This window comes from Triturus cristatus, chromosome 8, assembly GCF_964204655.1.
Source record: "Triturus cristatus chromosome 8, aTriCri1.1, whole genome shotgun sequence".
Lineage (NCBI taxonomy): Eukaryota > Metazoa > Chordata > Amphibia > Caudata > Salamandridae > Triturus > Triturus cristatus.
Genome location: NC_140591.1, coordinates 206,951,654 through 206,975,047, shown reverse-complemented (window position 1 = coordinate 206,975,047; position 23,394 = coordinate 206,951,654). Strand labels below are relative to the sequence as shown.

The window sequence follows — 23,394 nt, the reverse complement described above, 5'->3', positions numbered from 1 at the left end:
TCAGGTTGACTGAGGAGACACTAGTAAGACTTAAAAATGAGAACGGTGTAGCTTAACATCAGGGTCAGTAGGTTTGAAGGATAATCAGGCACAGCTTCCCAGCAAAGGGGATTCGAAGAAGCCCCAATAAATTAAAGACCAACATCTTGGGCCAGTTATGTTAAGTCAACTTGATTACTTTTAGTCCTTGCTTAAGGTGTGATGCATCACACAGTATGACATGAGTTGTTTGGTAGTCAAACATAGAACAAGGGCAATAAAATTGACCAGAGTGGTGATGGTGGAGGTAGAGAGGTTGGGGGAAGATACACGAAAAAGCATTGTTTTGTGGGCTTAAGATTGTTTATTCACAGTGTAAACTTGAACTTGCACGATTTAATAGACTATACGAAGAAACAAAAAAAGGGAAACATATTGAATTATCTTTTAAGGAGTGTGCAATGCACTAATGGATGAACGAATACGGTTGTGGCCATGTCCATATGGTAAGACAGTGATTTTTATTTTGCTTAAACAACAATAGTTTTGTGCCGAGAATTACATTGTTAATTTTCAGTAACAACTGTTGTAATATCTAATATTTTAAAGAAATCTAAAAGTCAACAAATTAAGTTTGCAGCGGGTAAAACACATTTAATAAATAAATAGGATAACTGAAATAATTTAATGTTTTTCTAACAATCCATTATTTCAAGAGAAGTTTGATCCATGCAAGGAATCTGTCCCTGGATGAAATTGGATTCACAGTTCCTTCCTCGTGTTTGCTTGTGGATTCATCCTCTTTCCGTTTTGCTTCCATTAGAGCCTCGTAGGTCTTCTCTGCTTTGACAATTTCTTTGTCTGCACTAAAATGAACCATTTGCCAGTTTAAAAGCGGAACAATCAGATTAAAGTCATTAATTCGTTTGTTAAGCTTTTTAATGTCTTCTCTGAACTCTTCACAGCTTTGGTTCCAGAATTTTAGTTTTTTTGATGTCAATGGGTCGCTGTACTTCTTTCTGGCGTCCAATATCTCTTTTCTTAGTTTTTCAATTGTTTCTCGTATTTCTTTTTGCATCATGATCCACTCAGGCTGGTAACCATTGTCCATCAGAATTCTATTCAGGTTATGAGTCATCGGATCGACGTGTGGGCAATATGAAAATTTGTCCAATGGCTTCCCTCTACCGCTAAGGTTATCAAAATCTCCCCTGGCCATTGACTCCTGAATGAGGTCCTCCACCAAACGTTCAATGGTTTGAGTTATTTTGACCTTTTTGCTACTATTAATATCTTTGGCCACCATGGCATTCTCGGCATACTGGCTCTCGAGTTTCTGTTTTTTAAAGTCCATCACTAGTTCAGAAGCTCGATCTACACGAAACTGTACATATTGCCGTTCTCGCTGGCTTGGCGTACCAAATCCAATGCCTTCATAACTTAAGTATTGCCGGTGCTGTGGAGCTTTGTACTTCAATTTATCATCTTCTTCATCTGGCTCAACGCCTGGTTTTGCAGACTTTGTCATGTCAGTAAGCACAGCTCTATATGCTTCTTCTATCTGCACAAACATGTTGGCATCAGCGGTGGCAGAGCCGCTATCTGGATGATATTTTTTGGCAAGAATACAATATGAATTTCTTACATCTTCTAGAGAACATCCTTCGTCAACATTGAGTAGATGATAGTAATCTTTCAAGCTCTTTTTCGAGGTATACATTGATAGCATTCTACAAGCAGCTATATTCTGGCCAGGCAGTGTGTGAATTTTGTAAAGAATACTCCTTGAATATGCAAATGCAGGGAATCCGGAGCATGGTGTCATTTTAATGCAGAGGCAATTCATTATTCAAATTCCTTGACACAGAGAGAGCCCACCTATAAAATTAAAGACAAAAATTATTTGCTTTAGCCAAAGAAAAACAATGTATTTCCGTCTCATCTCTCTGCAGATCCAGTTCTAATTATTTTTAAATGCTGAATGTACTTGTTGGCATGACCAACAAATACTTTTTAGCGGATTAAAATCAGATGTCAAAATCCTTTATGTGCTATGTCTGCTGTCATGGTCTAAGGTAAGGCTGTCATTCTAATACACGTGTCTCTAAATAGGGAAAAACCATACCATCCTACACATATTGATCTGAAATGAGGGAGGGATGAGGTCTTTGGGTTTAGAGGAGCATGTATAGTAGAGCAAAATGCCATTTGTATGAACATGTTTGCACAGATTTTCCTTTGCAAGAAATAGAGGCTCACAAAACATAACCAGTAGCAGGATATTTCCAATCAAATAACGAAATAGTTTCAGAGCACTTGATTCAACCAGGATGCTGCGCACTACTCATGAGACTGTTGTGCCTGGCAGTAATTGCAAAGACTGGAATGAGAGAAAATAGTGACATAGGTGTGTTTCAGGAAGCATAAAAGTTACAACGAAGCCTAGATTTTAAATAAACATACACTCACTTAGAGATATCCTGCCATTTTCTTGTGAAGAAATTATATCACAGGATGCATAAAATTGTATAGGGGAACACCATACAGTACAGTCTTAGTTTAGACTGAGACCCGGCCATGGCAGATCTGGAGGGAGGGCCAAGTATGCTTCCGCGACCAGCGATTTCCTTTTTTGTTATTTACCAGATATGCCCATACACCTACTTCACATTAAGATCTTATGTTTTAAAATGTAGTAAGTCGCATGACTGAGGTGCTGTAACCCAGTCGCAGTGAGCAGGGGTGGCTGGTGAATTCTAAAAGTGGTGGGGATATAAATAAGCGACCAAACAATCTGAAACTGAAGGAAGGTCTTCAATGATTTTTCTTGAGTGAAAATTTAGGGAAAACAATATTCATTCTAAAGTTTAAGTATCGAGAAGTCTTACTACAAAAATTGAAAAAGGGCTCAAATGGTGCATTTTACAGCTTTCTCCTACACTTTAATACTTAATATTTCATGCCACTAGTATCTCGATGGCCATCTTAAGCTACGCTCCCCTCAAACCCACATTAACACCAGTGGCTAGCCCTGTACATTGCCCTTTACCAGCTGGTACTCTGTTGCTTTTGCCCTACACCACAGTGGTCAGCAAACATCCGCAACACTGCTAAACTGGCAACTCCCATCCCTCCTTACATTACAATGACTTGTGACCAAGGATAAATAAGAAGTCCTGCACTGGCTGCTGTCTGGGAAAATGAAGTGCATTTATAAAATAGTTGAAATGCTGGCATGAGCTTGCATTCACACAAATAGATGATATGAAGTACTGCTGTATTATCGGAGCAGGCTAACCACCCAACTCTGCCATGGCATACAGCGCCTGCCCTTGAACCAACATCAGCCTAATTTTAATGGAATACAGAAAAACATTAACAGCAACGTGAATTAACAACAGTTGGCTCCTAATTTATAGTTGTCCTACAATAAACACAGTTGTTGGTTATATTCTCTGTTTCCATTTAGGAAATGGTTTAGTAAATCAAATGGCGTGGCCTCAGAGAATCTTATCATTGACTGCTATTTTCCCCAAAGAGTAAAGAACACTTGTAAAAAAAAAATCAAACTGCTACTAGCACAAAAAGAAATGGCTGCCCCAGCAGCAGGCTGAACAACACTGTGAAAGTAATTTCATTGAATGTTTATGGGCTAAAAACCACATTGCAAAATACGGAAGAATTTGAATTTTTACAGTCTGGGGACGTGTTATGACTTCAAGAAATTTGGTTGCTTGCTCCAGTGGTCATTCCAGGTTTTATGGAATTTCAGCAGTTAGCAAAAAAGTACAACATATTCGGAAGGCCGTCTGGGGGTTTATCTATATACACACGAATCAGCAACAATATAAAAGCCAAACCCCTGCTAAACACGGACATGGTCCAAGCCACTCTTCTGCAAGGCTTGAAATCGAATGGCTGTCCAATGAAGATTGTAATTCTGAACCTCTATTTCAACAGCAAGAAGTCACCTAGATCCAGCAAGATGAGGGCTCTAGTGGATAAAATTGAAGAGCTGTTAAGCAGTCAGCCAAACTGTGGGATCATAGTGGCTGGGGACTTTAACACCCAAAACCTAGGGACTGCACTTAATGCAGCATTGCCCATGGACAGAGCCGGAACGCTAATGAACACATTTGTAAACAGGTAGAGATTAAAATCAATACAAATGCCTCAACCTCCCAAGGCAGCCACGAATAAAGACCTACAGGGAAAAAAGAAATCCTCAATTGACTATATCTTTATGTGCAATCGCCTGTAAGGACAAGTGTCAGAATTCCAAAAACCTGCGCTGCAGATTAGCGACCATCTCCCACTGGCCATAGTCATTACATTACAAATGGCCTGTCTTCCGCTCATTGCCCTTCTGGGCCTCTCCAATGGGGAGGAAAGCCACGCCCTACTGAGGAGACTAAAATGGAATAAAATAGACACATCAGACCTATGTTTTTGGAAAAGTAACTGGCCCAGACTCGCTAAAGATTTCACAGCAGGCAATGTTTCTGAGAACTGGACCAAACTGGCGCCGGAGGTGTACCACCTATTGTTAGGCAATAAAACAAACCAACACCGAGCGTCCGGAGAAAGGGTTTGCTGCCAACTTCAACCCCGGTGCGGAAAAGTGGAGCAAAGCAAGCAGGCCTTGAGAACAGCCATCCATATTCACAAGCGAGAGGGAAAATACAAAACACATCGAAGTCAACTCCTAGCAAGGAAAATACATAGGAAAAACATATGGGATTCTAAAAGACAACAGCAAGATTCCCAATGGCTGTATATTTTCAGACTGTTGACTCCAAGCAAACAGGCGGAATTCTGGTCATACATTAATAGGGTCTCAGGGCATGGCCATGATCGGCGCAATGGGGTCGCCAGCCACACATGCATCACCCATGTGACCACATTGTATTGTAGCGCTCCAAATCAGACCCCACTGCACCACCAATGTCTTTCCATCAGCACTGGTCTGCCCAATATCTTTCCTCCAACCATTGAAGAAACAACTGACCCTCCGTCTGCAGGGAATCGTGTGACAACAATACTAAAAAACATCAGAAAGGACGGGGCTCCGGGTCCCAACGGCTTACCGGGACACCTCTTCAAAGAAGATTGGGACTTCTGGGGAACCATACTCACGCCGCTCTACCAGTATTGCCTGGCCAACTCAACGATTCCGGAAACCTGGAAAGGTTCTCTGCTGCAACCCATTCATTAAAAGGGCGACACCGCAGACTCATCGAATTACAGGCTGATTGCCCTCTTGGACATCGAGGCAAAAGGTTACGCAAGCCTCCACTTGCAAGACTTGCAGGATTGGGCCAACGATAATGAAATCCTACCAGCCTACCAATCTGGCTTCAGGCCAGGAGCGTCAACATTGGATAACATCTTAGCTCTCGCTTATCTGGTAGAACGGTCCACTCAGAAAAAGCAGCCACCACTTTTCGCATGTTTTGTGAACTATTCTGCGGCATTTGACGGCGTCAATCGGAGTCTGCTGTGGCATAAACTACAAAACTGGGAGATACCGGTGACGCTCTTGAAAGCAATAATCAGTCTCTATACAGGAACTTGGGTACGGGTGAAGCTCATGACGAATTCAGCAACTAAAAAGATCCACACAGACCGAGGGCTAAAACAATATTATTGGCGCCTCTGCTTTTTAATCTATACACTGAGGACCTCGGCACAACAATATCCAATGGCAATATGTTACCCTCTAAAATTGGTCCAACCAGACTATTTTTAATGCAGTACGCAGATGACATGGTGCTACTGGACCACACCAAAACAGGGATGCAAAGATCATTGGATGCACTTAGCACTTATAATAACGAAAATGATTTAAGAGCAAATGCAGGAAAGATGAAGGTAGTAATATTTGGGAAGTATGGCAACAAACTTAAACAACAATGGAAAATGGGCAACCTGAAAATAGCAATGACAACCAAATATAACTACTTGGGGGTTTGGCTGATGAGTAAGGGGAAGTCTACAGCACACACTGCTTCCATCGAAACAAAAGCTAAGGCAGTGATGTATGCCCTATGTAAATTGAATTCTGAACTAACCAGTCCGACTACCGAACCCATTAGAAAGGTTATAAGTGCTAAGCTACTCCCCTCAGTTACATACGGCCAATTAGTATTTCCCGCAGCATTAATTAATATCATGGGACGCGTCAATTGTCGAGCATTTAAGCAGATCTTCCAGATTCCAGCCCATGCCCGGAATGCCCTGACTCAAATTCGGGCTCAATAAACACAATTATGAACATTGGGCATCAATCATTCGGTACTATCGAGGGGTCTGTGCGGCCCCTCCGCACACAATGAAAGCAATTCTGAAAGTAATTTTTATGAAAGGAAAGAATTTGTGGACCAACGTCCTGCACACTGCCAGCATGGGACTGCACCTTGACATGACCAAATGGCAGGATTTTATTCATCAGCCTGGCACTTTAAAATCTATTCTAAAAGAACAAGTGAGACTACTATCCAAGGAAGATGACATGATATGACAAGCAGTAATATTAGGATACTAGCAAGCTCCTACCAAGATCGACTAAGGCAGCCATACCTTGACGCCGCCCTAAACAAGACAATTTTAAAGCAAATCAACACGCACCGGAAAACTTTAGAGGCGATCACTACTTGTAGACTCTGTCATCAGTATGAGAAATCCATGGTTCATCTGGTTTATACATGTCATTGTTTGATCCATGCTCGTCGCATTTTACTGAAACCTATGTTTTTAAAATATGGAACACGTACTTGCTCAGATGCCATGAAACTTCTTTTTAACTTGGAGATCCCATTGGAACTGGCCAGGCTAGCGAAATTTGCACACAAGGTGAAAGAACTTTTAGGCGAAGCCTGAGTCATGGATTAGAACTAGTTTACGGGTTTAACATATGTTTTACACCGGTTTTATCTGTTTTGCACCTCCTAAAAGATGCGCTTTTAGATTTATCTTGTCTATGTTTTAGTCACGAATATTAGACTTGTTCAATATGTAGCAACTATCACTGAGGAAAGTGAGTGGTGGAGACACTTTGCTTGATCTCTTTTGTAACAATTTTTGTTAATTGACACAATACATTTATTCAATCCACTTGTAATAAACCAGACATAGATTTTATCAAAGTCAAAATATGGCAAGTAAAGTTCAACTCACCAAGTATCTGTGGAACTATAAAAAGCGTTTTAAATGAATGGCAGAAGAAAGGCCTGGGCCGGCGGCTGCGCTGATAGTGGCCCCCTGGCACTGTCTGAGGTAGTCAGAGGGTAGGGGGACTGATCTGGGCTGCAAAACTTCTACTGTTGCAGCAGCCCTGCATTTTTGCCCAAGTGTCCCCATGGCAAAACACATTTTTGAATCTGACAGGCAGAAAGAGAAGTTATCACTTTCTTATCAACACAAGCAGTAGCAGCTCGCACAGTTAAGAACGGTGAGGCGGGGGCGGTGCAGGGTGGGGGAAATTGACAGACGACGGTTAAGTAATATTAAATAAACCACTTACCTTGCGCTTGAAGCATCGTCGAGTCGAAGGAAAGTACCCTTTTTGTATGATCACTCCTCAAAGTTGGAGTGATGCTGCAGGTTTTGCGACTGAAGTACACTTGGCCCTGCAGACTGGATCCCAGTTCATGTGCTCTGACACCTCAAAATGTATGTGCAATTGGCTAACACGTGATTGGCATATTTAATTTACCTATAAGTCCCTAGTATATGGTACAAAGTGTACCCAGGGCTTGTACGTTAAATATCACTAGTGGGCTGCAGCACATACTGTGCCACCACAGTAGTGACAAAGTGGAAACATGGCTCGAGGTCTGCCGCTGCAGGGTTTGTTGAGTCAGCTCTTAAACTTCCAACCAGACATGCTGAAGTAAACCCTCTTGCCAAGTCCAAGCCTTTCTTTTTAATATGTATAAGTCACCCCTAAGGTGGGCCTTAGTAGCCCGTAAAGGATATGTTTCTTTTATGCTTTACATATCCTGACAGTACAAACTTGCAATGGTCGTTTTCACTGTAGGAAGGCTGGTAGTCCTATTGGCTAACATTGGGTTACACTAGCCCAACCACTAAGTGCAAATTTCCATTTGGGACCACCAAATATAGTACTTCAGGGTATCAAATTAATTATTACATTAAGCCTGACTTATTGCTGGAGTCTGATGTTAGGTAATTTTTAATATAAAGGTGCTTTTGCAAAGTCACAACTTCCTTGCTCCAAAGTTCTACTAGCATTTCTAATTCACTACAGCAGTTGTCACTGAGACAGCCTGCTGCCCTCCTGCAGCAGGTGTGAACGGTTCTCAGGAAAAGGAAATTAAAAGCTTGTTGGTGGGAGGAGGTGTGACCACTGCGGGGCAGGTTGGTCAGAGGGCTGTGACTGCAGATGGGCGAGCTTCAAAGGACCAGCAGCCTATCAAAGGGCAAATGCAAGTCACACCTTAGCTTGCCCTCTCCTTTGTGCAGGTAGACAGGCTGACATCTCATCCAGAGAGGGAAAACCTGTTGCAAAACCGGTTTTCCAGGGGGGTTGCTCATTATACTGGAGACACCTTAGGGGAGTGTTCATAGCTCTGATTAAAGGAAGAAAAAGTCTTACATCTTGGATTTGGGCAGAGAGATGCACTGTGAGATTGTTTAGTGCCAATCCCCCAGGAAATTCTATAACAGCTGGGAGGGTTGCTCAATGGACATTTTAACTCCATTCGTAAGTGAGTCCTACCCACCCAAAAACTAGAATTTGGCATAAAATTGGACCCCTGGCTTAGAGCTTCAGAACACTGCTGGACTCAGAAAGAACAGGAAGACTGCATCTGCTGATCCAGAGGACCTCAAAAAGAAAGGCTGCCCCAAGAAAGACTGCACATGATGAATGAAAACAGGGCTTCACAAATAAAGTGCTACTCCTGCTGTTGAACCCGTGGAGAGTGACCCCAGCTGGACCTGCTCCCACTTGTGCCAAGGACCAGGACCTGCTCTGACTTGTGCCGAGGACCAGTGAATGAAATCCAAGGGCTAGTTGGTTAGCCTTCTGTTAAGTTTCAGGGACAAAAAAGCGAAAGAAACACAGCACCTTCACAGTGCCCAGCTGACCAGTTGCCACTGGGCTTGGACTCTGCTGGTGTAGCCTATGAGATCGATTCCTGGCCACCGAGATGTACCCCTCAAAGTCCTGGATCCTTGGCTGATGGTAGAGTGCACTCTTTCTCCCAGTAGAACTTGTGAGATAGTGTGTTTTGGCACAGAATCAGAAGCTTATACACTGCAGCTACTTGCCATTTCCTAGGTAGCCTCGAAGGCCATTGAGAGCTACGGCTCCAACCGGACTGCTGGACTTCGCCTTTCCGTCAATGTCGAACCAAATGCTGGACTAAAGATGCAGAGGTCCACACCAGCAAGCCTAGGTAAAAGTCTGGCTGGGACCAATTAGGCTCCGGCATCTGACCCGCACTCCATTGCGATTATCCTGAAACTTTGACTTTGGCCTGGACCCTTGCATTTGAGGCTTATTGCCTACCGCTACAAGTGAAAATCAGGGATTTACAAAACTGTTTGCATGAACTGCAGTGATTTATGAAAACCTTGCAAAAATCTTAACTCCTTAAATCATTTTTGGTGTCTATTTAAAGATAAAAATATATATATATTTCTTGTATCATTAATATATCACAAGATAGGTGTTTTGAAGATTGTAGTATTGCAGTGAATTTAATATTGTTCAGCAACCCATTAACATTCCAGGAAAGGCAACAAACTCCTCCTACCTCGTCATGCTGTCTAGCATTAGTCGCAACAATAGGGGTTCTGGCTCCAACGCAGTAAGGCTGCGCCAATACAAGAGTCAACAAAAAAATGCCAGTACTGCACTTCAATTCAATAGTTTCTGCTAATTGAGTAACAATCCTCAATTCGGAAAGACCAATCTTTTAATCTGGTTTCTTATGAACATTTCTTTTTATTTTGGATTTTATTCCTAAAGTTTTTTTTCTATTTTTTGTTGGACCTTTTTTAAACAAAAATTATTTCACAACAAATAGAGACTTGAAAGGTATATACAAAAAACATCCAATATATACAAAGACATCAAAAAATGTCACAACTCACATATAATGTATATCACTTTACAAAATATTTAGTGGACACATTAAACATTCAAAGGACAACATTAAGTGCACTTAGAGACATGAACATACAAGACTAAACAAATTGACGACATATTAACAAATACAGCCTGTTCAGAAACAAGTGTAAACGCCCTGTGTTAAATAAAGTTTTTTGAGAACAGGTGCGGATACTAGTGATTAGTACAAAATTTGTTTGTTCATATTTTCATATAATAGACCATCAGATAATTCAATTTTTAAGTTGTAATCCTGGGGAGATTGGTCTATTTGAGAGAACGGAGGTAAAGAGAACAGGGGTCGACGCGTTTCGAATCCCTTATGTAGCAGGGATTCTCATCAGGACCGTGAAGATTCAATCTACAGAAAAAATAATAAAAACATTCTGTCAGTCATACTCACAACACTCGACTTCAATCAATCACGCACACTCTCAGATCAGATTTTCTGTGTAAATTACAACAATTACCATTTACCGAAGGACAGGATTTACTAGTAAGCATGGATATAGTTTCACTATATACCCAAATTCCCCAAGATCAGGCCTTGGAAGTGGTGGAAATCTTCTTGGATAAAAGAGATCGTCCAGCAAGAATTCCTACGGACTTCATTTTGGAATTGGCTAGAATGGCTTTAACTAAAAACTACTTTAAATTCCATGAGGACTTCTTTCTCCAAATAAAGGGAGTAGCCATGGGCTGTCCCTTTGCCCCGGAGCTGGCTATACTCTTTATGAGTGTATATGAGGACAGATACGTACACAATAACAACCCCTTCTCACAATGGATAGGGGGCTGGGTCCGTTTCATTGACGACATTTTTTTCACATGGTCCGGCACAATGGAACAATTAACTGACTTTCATGGATGGCTCAACAGTCGCACAATGGACATCAAATTCAGTATCCAGTCATCACCCACAAGACTTTCCTTTCTAGATGTGGAAGTTTATTGCACAGATGGACAGTTGGTGACCACCCTCTTCAGAAAAGAGACTGACCGCAACAAATCCTTGCATTTCTCAAGTAACCACCCGCGCAGTCTGAAAGAAAATTTACCAATAGGCCAATTTCTCCGTATACGTCGAAATTGTTCATTTAAAGACGAGTATATGTACCATGCAAACTTGCTCATGGAGAGACTTTTAGACCGGGGATATCCATCTAAATTGGTTAAACAAGCAATCAAACGCGCGAGGTGGACACCACGAGAAGAACTCCTGAGAAAGAAAGAAAAGAAAAAACTCGAGCGCACAGTATGTGTCACTACCTTTGGGGCATCATCTAATTTTCTCAAAAAGGTCATCCACCAGAACTGGCATCTAATAAAGGATATTGACATACAGTTGAACGCCAAACCACTCTTCGCCTTCAAAAAAGATAAGAGCATTGCGAACCAAATCATTAGGGCAGCCGTCCCTGTCAAGAAGACCCCCACAAAACGTGAATTTGTCAATTTACCTCCTGTTACAGGACATAAGAAGTGCGGAACATGCATGTGTTGTAATTCCACAATTGAGGGGAATGTATTCCAACATGAAGGAATCTCATGGAAACACAACACCTTTACGAATTGTAAATCAAAAAACTTGATCTACGCCATCCTATGTCCATGCCCCAAATTGTACATAGGGAAAACAAATCAGGAAATCAGACAGAGAATCTCTCAACATAAATCAAGAATAAAGAAAAAAATCACCACAGCACCCCTTGTACAACATTGGATTGACGAGTCACACGGAGACCTTGACTTCAGATGGACCGTCATTTCGAAGTTAGAGCATGACCAGAGGGGCGGAGATCTAGAGATCAAACTAAAGCAACGAGAAGCAATGCTGATCCTAAAATTCAACTCGGCCACTCAGGGCTTGAACGAAATGTCGGAACTTTACATAGTGATTTTTTCTCTCTCCCTCCATTTTACATCTACTGTGGCAAGAATTCATGGATACATTGGACAGCAATGACATATTCCACCACTAGACAATCGATCTACAATGCACTTACACGGGTTGCTAAGTAACAGCTGTCAAGTTTTTTCAAAAAAACTTCCAGACCTACGGAATCGGCATATCCTGCCACCAAAAACGGACTAAACCACACTTTTACATACCCCTAAACAAATATTGCAATCAGCACAACATGTTCAAAACTTAAAACTACGATTCCCAGAAGCCTTAGCAGCAGGCTCCAATCACTTATACAACCGGGTCAACCGGGATAATCACAAACGCGCCTCAGTGATGGACGTAGACGCGTATGGAGGAGACTTGAGAAACTAATACCGGTAAGATTTCCTTAGCGCGCAGCCGAAAAGCTTCAACCCATCCGTGCACTTGGAATGCCGCCTGACGAAATCTGTCATTTAACACGAGCATAGACACACCATCGAATTACAGAACGCAGAAGTGCCTAAGTGAATTTTACATTCTTCCTAAATGAACGCTACCGAACGCCAAACCACTCCATTTATTGGCACACCCTCACCTAGAAATCAGGCTTGCTGCGTGCTAACAAACTTAAGAGCTCGATTACACCCGCCCCACTAAGCCGGTCATTTTAAATATGAGCATCTGCGTGCCCCCTTTTTTCGCCAAAGTAAATAGGACATTTCTTCTTTTCTTCATTACAGAATTGTTTGAAGAAACTGACAATAAGTAACTGACCACGCGGTCATACCGCATCTCTATGTAAGTACCCAGATTAACGAACGTCATCATTGTTTCCCTTTTACTGGCCAACCAACACTAATTATGCCCATTGAATTCTTAACATTACAGCTACACGATTAGACACTTTGTTGGGAGACCGACCACTGAATCATAAATACAGGTATGATCTGAGAGTGTGCGTGATTGATTGAAGTCGAGTGTTGTGAGTATGACTGACAGAATGTTTTTATTATTTTTTCTGTAGATTGAATCTTCACGGTCCTGATGAGAATCCCTGCTACATAAGGGATTCGAAACGCGTCGACCCCTGTTCTCTTTACCTCCGTTCTCTCAAATAGACCAATCTCCCCAGGATTACAACTTAAAAATTGAATTATCTGATGGTCTATTATATGAAAATATGAACAAACAAATTTTGTACTAATCACTAGTATCCGCACCTGTTCTCAAAAAACTTTATTTAACACAGGGCGTTTACACTTGTTTCTGAACAGGCTGTATTTGTTAATATGTCGTCAATTTGTTTAGTCTTGTATGTTCATGTCTCTAAGTGCACTTAATGTTGTCCTTTGAATGTTTAATGTGTCCACTAAATATTTTGTAAAGTGATATACATTATATGTGAGTTGTGACATTTTTTGATGTCTTTGTATATATTGGATGTTTTTTGTATATACCTTTCAAGTCTCTATTTGTTGTGAAATAATTTTTGTTTAAAAAAGGTCCAACAAAAAATAGAAAAAAAACTTTAGGAATAAAATCCAAAATAAAAAGAAATGTTCATAAGAAACCAGATTAAAAGATTGGTCTTTCCGAATTGAGGATTGTTACTCAATTAGCAGAAACTATTGAATTGAAGTGCAGTACTGGCATTTTTTTGTTGACTCTTGTATTGGCGCAGCCTTACTGCGTTGGAGCCAGAACCCCTATTGTTGCCACTTATTATAGCGGGTATCCACCCGCGAGGTTCTCAAAACCGCTGTTTAAGCATTGAACATTTAAACAGGTGTTCTCAGGTTCACTGTCGGATTTTTCCTCCAGTTAGAACCCCCCCCTCCCCACTCTTTCTTCTTCTTTTTTGATTCTTTTTTGATTGTTCATTTATGTTCTACTAGTGTATGATTGGAGTACGTGTATGTGTGAATGATTGCATTTGGGGCCCCTACCAAACGACTGTTGACTGACTCAACCTTTGGACTGCTAACTTAACATGTCAGAAGAACAAACCTTTGCATACAGCGAAGATCATATAAAAAATCTTCTCAAGAACCCTCCTTCTTTTGGTTCCGCTACTCTCAGCAGCACCGCACAAACAAACAATGAATCGGACAAACTTATTCGGTTAAAGAAAAAACAAATTCGGACGGATTTACATGGTCACTATCTTCTCCAACACCTCAGGTCAGGCACAATACCTACAGGCTTGATTGTCAAAAACATACCCGTGATCTTTACGGAAGATAACATCTACAAAAAAGGCTTCAGTTACATTGAAACCAAATGTAGCAGAGACCTCATGGTCTTAACCATTGAAACCGCACAAAGGTTATCCATAGCTCAATTGGAAGAAATCGAAAAATTGGAAACGGAAATTAAAGCAAACCCCTTGATTCAAGACTCTAAGATTCTTCTTGAAAAAGTTGATAAGGAAATCCTGGAATTCAAGGATTATACTGTACAACAAAAAGAAAACAATTTTGATAGAGACAAACGGAATTTTTCTTTTGAAAAGGCCTATCCTTATCTGCAACAGGATTTTTATTCTCGCCCAGAAGCGAGACGCTTCTTATCGGACAACCAAGGTCGATCAAGAACAAAATATCTAACCTTCTCGGACACATCATCGTCAGGAGGAAGCGACTCTGAACCAGGCACATATAGACCCCAATTTAATCGACGTGGAGGATACCAACAGCAGCAATATCAACAAAATTTTCAACAAAATAAACAACAACAACAACAACAGCCTTTTTTAGATCAAGGCCAACAGAAAGCTCGCGGAAAGACAAGATACAACCAGCCATGGGAGATGTCCACGAGGAGACAAAATTACAAAAACTAGGTACCTCATCAGTTATCAATCTCTCCAACAAAGTTCTTTCCTCGTCGGAAGTAAGTGTATTGGAAAAGGGACTCTCTTTTGTCCCTGCAAAACCTCCAGACTTTGTTAGACTCAAACTGGAATTCATTGAGTTCTGCAGGAAGATCCGTCTGATTGCATTTTTTTCAGGCAAAGAAATAATGTCGCAAGCAGAAACCACGGGTCTAAAGAGGAAATCAACCTTTTGTCCACCAGCTTTTAAAATACCTAAAGAAGTGATATACTTTGAGAAAACTGTGTTGTCAGCTATTGCCTCAGAAGAAAAAAAGAACAAATCTTTTACCAAACATAACTTGTCTAAAAAGGAAAAAGATGCACTTTTTTCTCTCAGAAATGATGAGAATATTATAGTCAAGCAAGCCGACAAAGGCGGTTCGATTGTTATTTGGGGTACCAACGAATATATAGCGGAAGCCAATCGACAGCTACTTGACATAGAATGCTATCGGAAAATACGATCAGATCCAACGACTGAATTTCAGAGAGAACTTGAAAAAATTCTACAGAATGGGTTTGAACAAGGTTTTTTGGGCAAACAAGAATTCAATTATCTAGTCAACAAACACCCAAGAACACCATTGTTCTATGTACTTCCGAAGGTACATAAGAATGCCAAAACACCACCAGGCCGCCCCATAATATCTGGGTGCGATTCACTTTTTGAACCCATCTCCAAGTTTATTGACTTCTTCCTTAAACCTTTCACATTGACAGTACAATCTTTCTTGAGAGACACCTCAGATTTTCTGTGTAAATTACAACAATTACCATTTACCGAAGGACAGGATTTACTAGTAAGCATGGATATAGTTTCACTATATACCCAAATTCCCCAAGATCAGGCCTTGGAAGTGGTGGAAATCTTCTTGGATAAAAGAGATCGTCCAGCAAGAATTCCTACGGACTTCATTTTGGAATTGGCTAGAATGGCTTTAACTAAAAACTACTTTAAATTCCATGAGGACTTCTTTCTCCAAATAAAGGGAGTAGCCATGGGCTGTCCCTTTGCCCCGGAGCTGGCTATACTCTTTATGAGTGTATATGAGGACAGATACGTACACAATAACAACCCCTTCTCACAATGGATAGGGGGCTGGGTCCGTTTCATTGACGACATTTTTTTCACATGGTCCGGCACAATGGAACAATTAACTGACTTTCATGGATGGCTCAACAGTCGCACAATGGACATCAAATTCAGTATCCAGTCATCACCCACAAGACTTTCCTTTCTAGATGTGGAAGTTTATTGCACAGATGGACAGTTGGTGACCACCCTCTTCAGAAAAGAGACTGACCGCAACAAATCCTTGCATTTCTCAAGTAACCACCCGCGCAGTCTGAAAGAAAATTTACCAATAGGCCAATTTCTCCGTATACGTCGAAATTGTTCATTTAAAGACGAGTATATGTACCATGCAAACTTGCTCATGGAGAGACTTTTAGACCGGGGATATCCATCTAAATTGGTTAAACAAGCAATCAAACGCGCGAGGTGGACACCACGAGAAGAACTCCTGAGAAAGAAAGAAAAGAAAAAACTCGAGCGCACAGTATGTGTCACTACCTTTGGGGCATCATCTAATTTTCTCAAAAAGGTCATCCACCAGAACTGGCATCTAATAAAGGATATTGACATACAGTTGAACGCCAAACCACTCTTCGCCTTCAAAAAAGATAAGAGCATTGCGAACCAAATCATTAGGGCAGCCGTCCCTGACAAGAAGACCCCCACAATACGTGAATTTGTCAATTTACCTCCTGTTACAGGACATAAGAAGTGCGGAACATGCATGTGTTGTAATTCCACAATTGAGGGGAATGTATTCCAACATGAAGGAATCTCATGGAAACACAACACCTTTACGAATTGTAAATCAAAAAACTTGATCTACGCCATCCTATGTCCATGCCCCAAATTGTACATAGGGAAAACAAATCAGGAAATCAGACAGAGAATCTCTCAACATAAATCAAGAATAAAGAAAAAAATCACCACAGCACCCCTTGTACAACATTGGATTGACGAGTCACACGGAGACCTTGACTTCAGATGGACCGTCATTTCGAAGTTAGAGCATGACCAGAGGGGCGGAGATCTAGAGATCAAACTAAAGCAACGAGAAGCAATGCTGATCCTAAAATTCAACTCGGCCACTCAGGGCTTGAACGAAATGTCGGAACTTTACATAGTGGTTTTTTCTCTCTCCCTCCATTTTACATCTACTGTGGCAAGAATTCATGGATACATTGGACAGCAATGACATATTCCACCACTAGACAATCGATCTACAATGCACTTACACGGGTTGCTAAGTAACAGCTGTCAAGTTTTTTCAAAAAAACTTCCAGACCTACGGAATCGGCATATCCTGCCACCAAAAACGGACTAAACCACACTTTTACATACCCCTAAACAAATATTGCAATCAGCACAACATGTTCAAAACTTAAAACTACGATTCCCAGAAGCCTTAGCAGCAGGCTCCAATCACTTATACAACCGGGTCAACCGGGATAATCACAAACGCGCCTCAGTGATGGACGTAGACGCGTATGGAGGAGACTTGAGAAACTAATACCGGTAAGATTTCCTTAGCGCGCAGCCGAAAAGCTTCAACCCATCCGTGCACTTGGAATGCCGCCTGACGAAATCTGTCATTTAACACGAGCATAGACACACCATCGAATTACAGAACGCAGAAGTGCCTAAGTGAATTTTACATTCTTCCTAAATGAACGCTACCGAACGCCAAACCACTCCATTTATTGGCACACCCTCACCTAGAAATCAGGCTTGCTGCGTGCTAACAAACTTAAGAGCTCGATTACACCCGCCCCACTAAGCCGGTCATTTTAAATATGAGCATCTGCGTGCCCCCTTTTTTCGCCAAAGTAAATAGGACATTTCTTCTTTTCTTCATTACAGAATTGTTTGAAGAAACTGACAATAAGTAACTGACCACGCGGTCATACCGCATCTCTATGTAAGTACCCAGATTAACGAACGTCATCATTGTTTCCCTTTTACTGGCCAACCAACACTAATTATGCCCATTGAATTCTTAACATTACAGCTACACGATTAGACACTTTGTTGGGAGACCGACCACTGAATCATAAACACAGGTATGATCTGAGAGTGTGCGTGATTGATTGAAGTCGAGTGTTGTGAGTATGACTGACAGAATGTTTTTATTATTTTTTCTGTAGATTGAATCTTCACGGTCCTGATGAGAATCCCTGCTACATAAGGGATTCGAAACGCGTCGACCCCTGTTCTCTTTACCTCCGTTCTCTCAAATAGACCAATCTCCCCAGGATTACAACTTAAAAATTGAATTATCTGATGGTCTATTATATGAAAATATGAACAAACAAATTTTGTACTAATCACTAGTATCCGCACCTGTTCTCAAAAAACTTTATTTAACACAGGGCGTTTACACTTGTTTCTGAACAGGCTGTATTTGTTAATATGTCGTCAATTTGTTTAGTCTTGTATGTTCATGTCTCTAAGTGCACTTAATGTTGTCCTTTGAATGTTTAATGTGTCCACTAAATATTTTGTAAAGTGATATACATTATATGTGAGTTGTGACATTTTTTGATGTCTTTGTATATATTGGATGTTTTTTGTATATACCTTTCAAGTCTCTATTTGTTGTGAAATAATTTTTGTTTAAAAAAGGTCCAACAAAAAATAGAAAAAAAACTTTAGGAATAAAATCCAAAATAAAAAGAAATGTTCATAAGAAACCAGATTAAAAGATTGGTCTTTCCGAATTGAGGATTGTTACTCAATTAGCAGAAACTATTGAATTGAAGTGCAGTACTGGCATTTTTTTGTTGAGTCTAGCATTAGTCAGCATCTGTCTCCTTGATTGTTTATAGTGATTGCATCCATATTGTTGAATAGCCCCCATTTAAGTAGTGCTGCATTGCACCTGTGAACTAGAATCCTGTTAAACAATAAAACCTAACCCCTACCCACTCCCTGCACTCCACAACATGAAGTATCTGTCTTTAATCAAATAGAGTACGCAAGTACCCTCGGGTTATGGAATTGAGAAAACCTACTCTATTGCCAGATCTGCAACTTAAGAGCAGTCAGAGAGGACCGCTTAACTTAACTACTAAATCTACCTCCCCCTTGGGTCATGTACCTAAGGTTTAAGCATGTATTCCCTGTGGTCAGGAACATGGCCGGCTAGCAGCATCTGCCGGAGCTCCAGCAGCCCAAAATGAATCCTGATTAGAATCCTGCCCTTCAAGCCACCATCTACATTTACTAGCGTGCCGTTCAATTCCTGCGGCACGCTAGCATCATAAACGCTGTTTCTGCTGAGAAAAGAGGCGCACAGCGGTGAAGAAACTGGAAGAAACCGAGATGGGGCACGGCTACCCAAAATGGGGGCTGGGACGCGCTAATAAAGAGACGCCGCCTCATGTGGGAAGAGGACCCCTAGTGCCGAGCTCCCAGCCCCACTACATAAAATATTGAGGGCTCGAGTTGCGCCGAGAGGCGACCAGAGCAGGCAGCCGAGGACTAGACTCGCATCTAGAGGGGCACGATAGTCTGAGCCCCACCCGTGTGCAGGTGAGAGGGACTGCGCACGGGAGAGTGGGGGTGAGCGAGGCGGCATCCCCCCGCTGGGGTAGAAATTGAACTCCAGAGTGTGTATCTAGCCCGGGCGCGGGCTGGACCGGGGGTGAGGTGCGGCCCCCGCTGCTGGCAGAGTTGGAGCGACGAGGCGACTGAGTCGTCTGCGGCGCTGTCTGAAGCCTCAAGCACAGGTCTGTACGCAGGCGAGAGGGGCTGCGTGCAGACAAACCTGAGCGGTTTGGGCCATGTCTTTGTGCTGACAGGAGGAGAGGCGGTAGTCGGAAGGTCTCCAGCTTCGGACCGACAGCCCTGAGTGTGGCGCAGGAGTTGTGCCGGCCCTTCAGGGGCTGCGAGGGACAGATCCAGACACCGGCCCACACCCCCACCCGAAACAGAACGAGTCCACCGGTTGCGGGGGGTCCCTGCGCCGACGGAGGGAGAGGAAGTATCGGAGATTGAAGCACACTCAGAAGCGGCACATGGGGGACGCGTACCTGTAGTCTGGCTGGAGTGGCGAGAGGTAGTACGGGTACACAGGGGGCCCTGGGAGGCGACCCCACTCATCGGCCTACATCGTGGAAGCGGCAGGGGTAACTTCCTGGACGACCCCCACTAGACTGAAGGAGATAAGAAACTAAATAAAGTGCCCTCAGACATTAACCACAGGAGCACAAGGGAAACCCTGAGAAACAACGGTGGAGGGCTGCAATACATCCGCAGGCAAAGGATGGTGGGAGACGGGTGGGTCCCCCCCTCCCTCTGGCCTGGCAGCTGATACAAAGGAGACGCTGCGTTTAGTCCAGGAAAATAGAGGCACACACAACTGCAAAAGGACCTGGCCTCTCAGATGATACAGAGCCCTGGTACTGATGATACGCAATAACACCCTTGCATCGCAGAGAAGCACCCAGGGATCGAGGAGGGCCATACTCCCTGTCAGACGACCTGCTACACACAGCTGGAGGTAAGGGATAAATTGATACATGGGATGGTGGCGACGGAGGAGACCGGGATAGTGGCAGTGACGAGTGGGCATGGACAACAAGAGGGGAGCTAATGTGGTGCAGCTATGGATTGAGCCCGACAGTGCTCAAAACCAACGAAATACGTGATCCCACTCTCCGGTCATTAGAGACTAGCCGTCCAAACGTTTCCCAAGCCAGCCGAGCGGCGCCCATCGTCCGGGCCTACTACAAAGAACATATAAGTGACAAATAGCCTCCCAGATGACCCAACTCCTTCAACAGCACGATGGCAAGGAATAAAGAACCCAAAAGCCCAAAACAGGGAAAAATGGACAAGTATACAAAAGTGCTCACCCCGCCGCCGGAAACAGAGGGAGAACCCCTGGGACCACTGGATAATACAGCCATCCTCCAAATGATCCACGCCTCAAGAAACGCCATTGAGGGCAAAATGGCAGAAATAAGGTCAGAAGTGTCCCTCCTGCGCCAATATATGCGTAACATCGCTGAAAGGGTGACTCAAACTGAAACTCGCATCTCGGAGGTGGAAGACACGTCCCACAAGCTGCACTCTGATGTCAAAGGCCCTAAGGCAACTATGAGAGAGGTAGCATGGAAGGTGGATGACGCGGCAAACAGAGCACGCAGAAACATCCTGCTTCATAGGGTTCCCGGAGGGAGCGGAGGGCTCAGACCTGGTGATGTTCTAGATGTTGTGACTGCGGGACTCCCTTCCAACGGCCACATTTTCACCCTGTTTTATTATCGCACGGGCCAATAGGATGCCCAATGTAAGACCGCAACCTGGTGCCCTTCCACGACCATTAATAGCAAGATAATGCTAACGCCAAGATAATGATTTTCCCTGATTACTCAAGGGAAGTTCAGAAGATAAGGTGAACATTCGACTCAGTAAAGGCCCAAGCTGAGAGCAATGCAGGTCCAATATATGCTCCTCTTCCCTGCAAATCTCAAAGTCATTTTCCAAGGCTACTCACAATTATTTCAAACCCCAGAAGAGGCATGGGCCTGGATGGAGGAACGCCCCCCACTATGACGGGAAACAAGGACCAAAGGATCGCAATGTAGGGAACAGCGAGGCTGGAGCCCAAACCGCAGAGATTTAAAAGAGGTGCCTGCTCACGAGAGGGCGCAGAAGGCAGATGGATACCCCACTGAGGGTAACACCACACACTCCAGAGACGCAGATGCGCCTGCACTCAGACTAAGACTTTACCCAGGCCCGGGCCAGCAAGAAGCACTCTAGCCAGAGGAAAAGCACCCACACAGAACTCTCAGATAAGGAGTACCTTGTGGACACTTACAGTGACCATCCACTCCTTAAGAACATCAACCGTGTGGAAGAGCGAGACACTGTGACAAGAAACCTAGAGAACAACAACCAGTAACAAGACAAGAGTGGTGAAGAAGGCTGAAATAAGGGCTGCCTCGATGGCAGATGAGCTGTAGAACTGCTACAGAGCCCCCAAGACATTACTGTGCTCAGCGCTTTTAAGCGGAACATTTAATTTGAAGTTTATATCCTTTATTGAATTGACTAGGGGTTAGGGGGGTTTAAGGAGGGGGTGGGACTACAGACCTCTCAAGCTGTACTTGTGCCAGGTTGTCATGTTGACAGTTCAGGTGACAGGCATAGGAAGTGGGAGAGAGTGGGTTGGGGGGAGAGGTTAGGGGATCAAAGCTTTGTAGTTCAGTTTGTAAAACATGTTCCCCGTACAGCAAGAAGCAGGTGTGCAGGAGTTTCTAGACAGGGACAGCGGGAAAGCGACCAGCAGGCAGGCCTGCCCGGGCACATCAGGATACATATGAGAAACGTACACAATGAGCGAGGAGACATTTACAGCACTGACATGGAATGTCAATGGGTTAGGCAGCAACGTTAAGAGGGGACTGGTCACAAAGTACATTGCGAGACTTAAGCCCGACATTATCTTTTTGCAGGAAACCCACAGGTTAGGTACACATTGTGCCTTTATTGGGAGAGGGTCATACACAAAACTCACTTGTGTGGGATTCTCTCCAGGGGTGCGGGGAGTCGCCATACTAATTAAGAAACCCCAAGCCCCCTTCCACACCATCAAGAGCTGGACAGATCCCAACGGGACCTTCGCCGCCGTCCAGGGGACCTGGTGAAGACGAGTGCTTGTACTAATCAGCGTTTATGCCCTGCCACGACTGCATCCCCAAACACTGGAGGCAATCGCTAGGATACTACTGGAATCAGACCCCTCCAGGTACATCATTGGGGGTGACTTTAATGATGTAACTGAACCAACCCTAGACCGCACACACATTGCCATTGGAACTCGAGTTCCAACCCCATTAGCGAACTTTGTGAAGTCGATGGGACTGACTGACCTTTGGCAGCGACAACATCCATTAGACCGCAGTTATTCCTATTGCTCTGGGGCACATAGGGTCTTCTCAAGACTTGACTATTTCTTTGCCCCGGCGGGGGAGATACGAACAGTGGACAGAGTGGAATACCGTGCAAGGAGCATTTCAGACCACTCACCATTGTGGCTGACAGTAGGAGGCAGAGGTAGAAGGCAATGATCGGACTGGAGACTGAACGCCTGGGAGCCCCGCAACAAAACAGTAGCGGCAGTGATAAGAAAGAAGACTGAGCTATATTTTCAAGAGAACAAAGGCCTGTTGGCCTCAATTATCACTCTCTGGGAGGCCTATAAGACGGAGATCAGAGGTAGGGTGCAAGCTGTAATAGCACAGATACGTAGGGACGAAACTTTCCAAATAGAAACCCTAGAGGACAAGCTCCTGGAACTTGAGAGAAGCATTACCCCCGATACCGAGGCCACCCTCCTAAGACAAATAGCAGTCACACGCAGGGAGCTGTGGGTCCTAACAGAAAGGGAGGTACAGATCCAAATCCAAGCCACTAGCAGATGAAAT

The 23,394-nt window shown here is 43.2% G+C and overlaps 1 protein-coding gene across 1 annotated transcript in view; it reads right to left on the bottom strand.

Moving 5' to 3' along the window:
* Window positions 1-327: 327 nt before the first annotated feature.
* Window positions 328-23,394, bottom strand: part of DNAJC28 (DnaJ heat shock protein family (Hsp40) member C28) — a 42,786-nt gene continuing 19,719 nt past the window's right edge. Inside the window, exon 2 of the mRNA XM_085624051.1 lies at window positions 328-1,857. Within this exon, the coding sequence (XP_085480177.1) occupies window positions 686-1,825 (1,140 nt within the window). The 5' untranslated portion in view covers window positions 1,826-1,857 and the 3' untranslated portion in view covers window positions 328-685. The remainder of the gene's footprint in view (window positions 1,858-23,394) is intronic.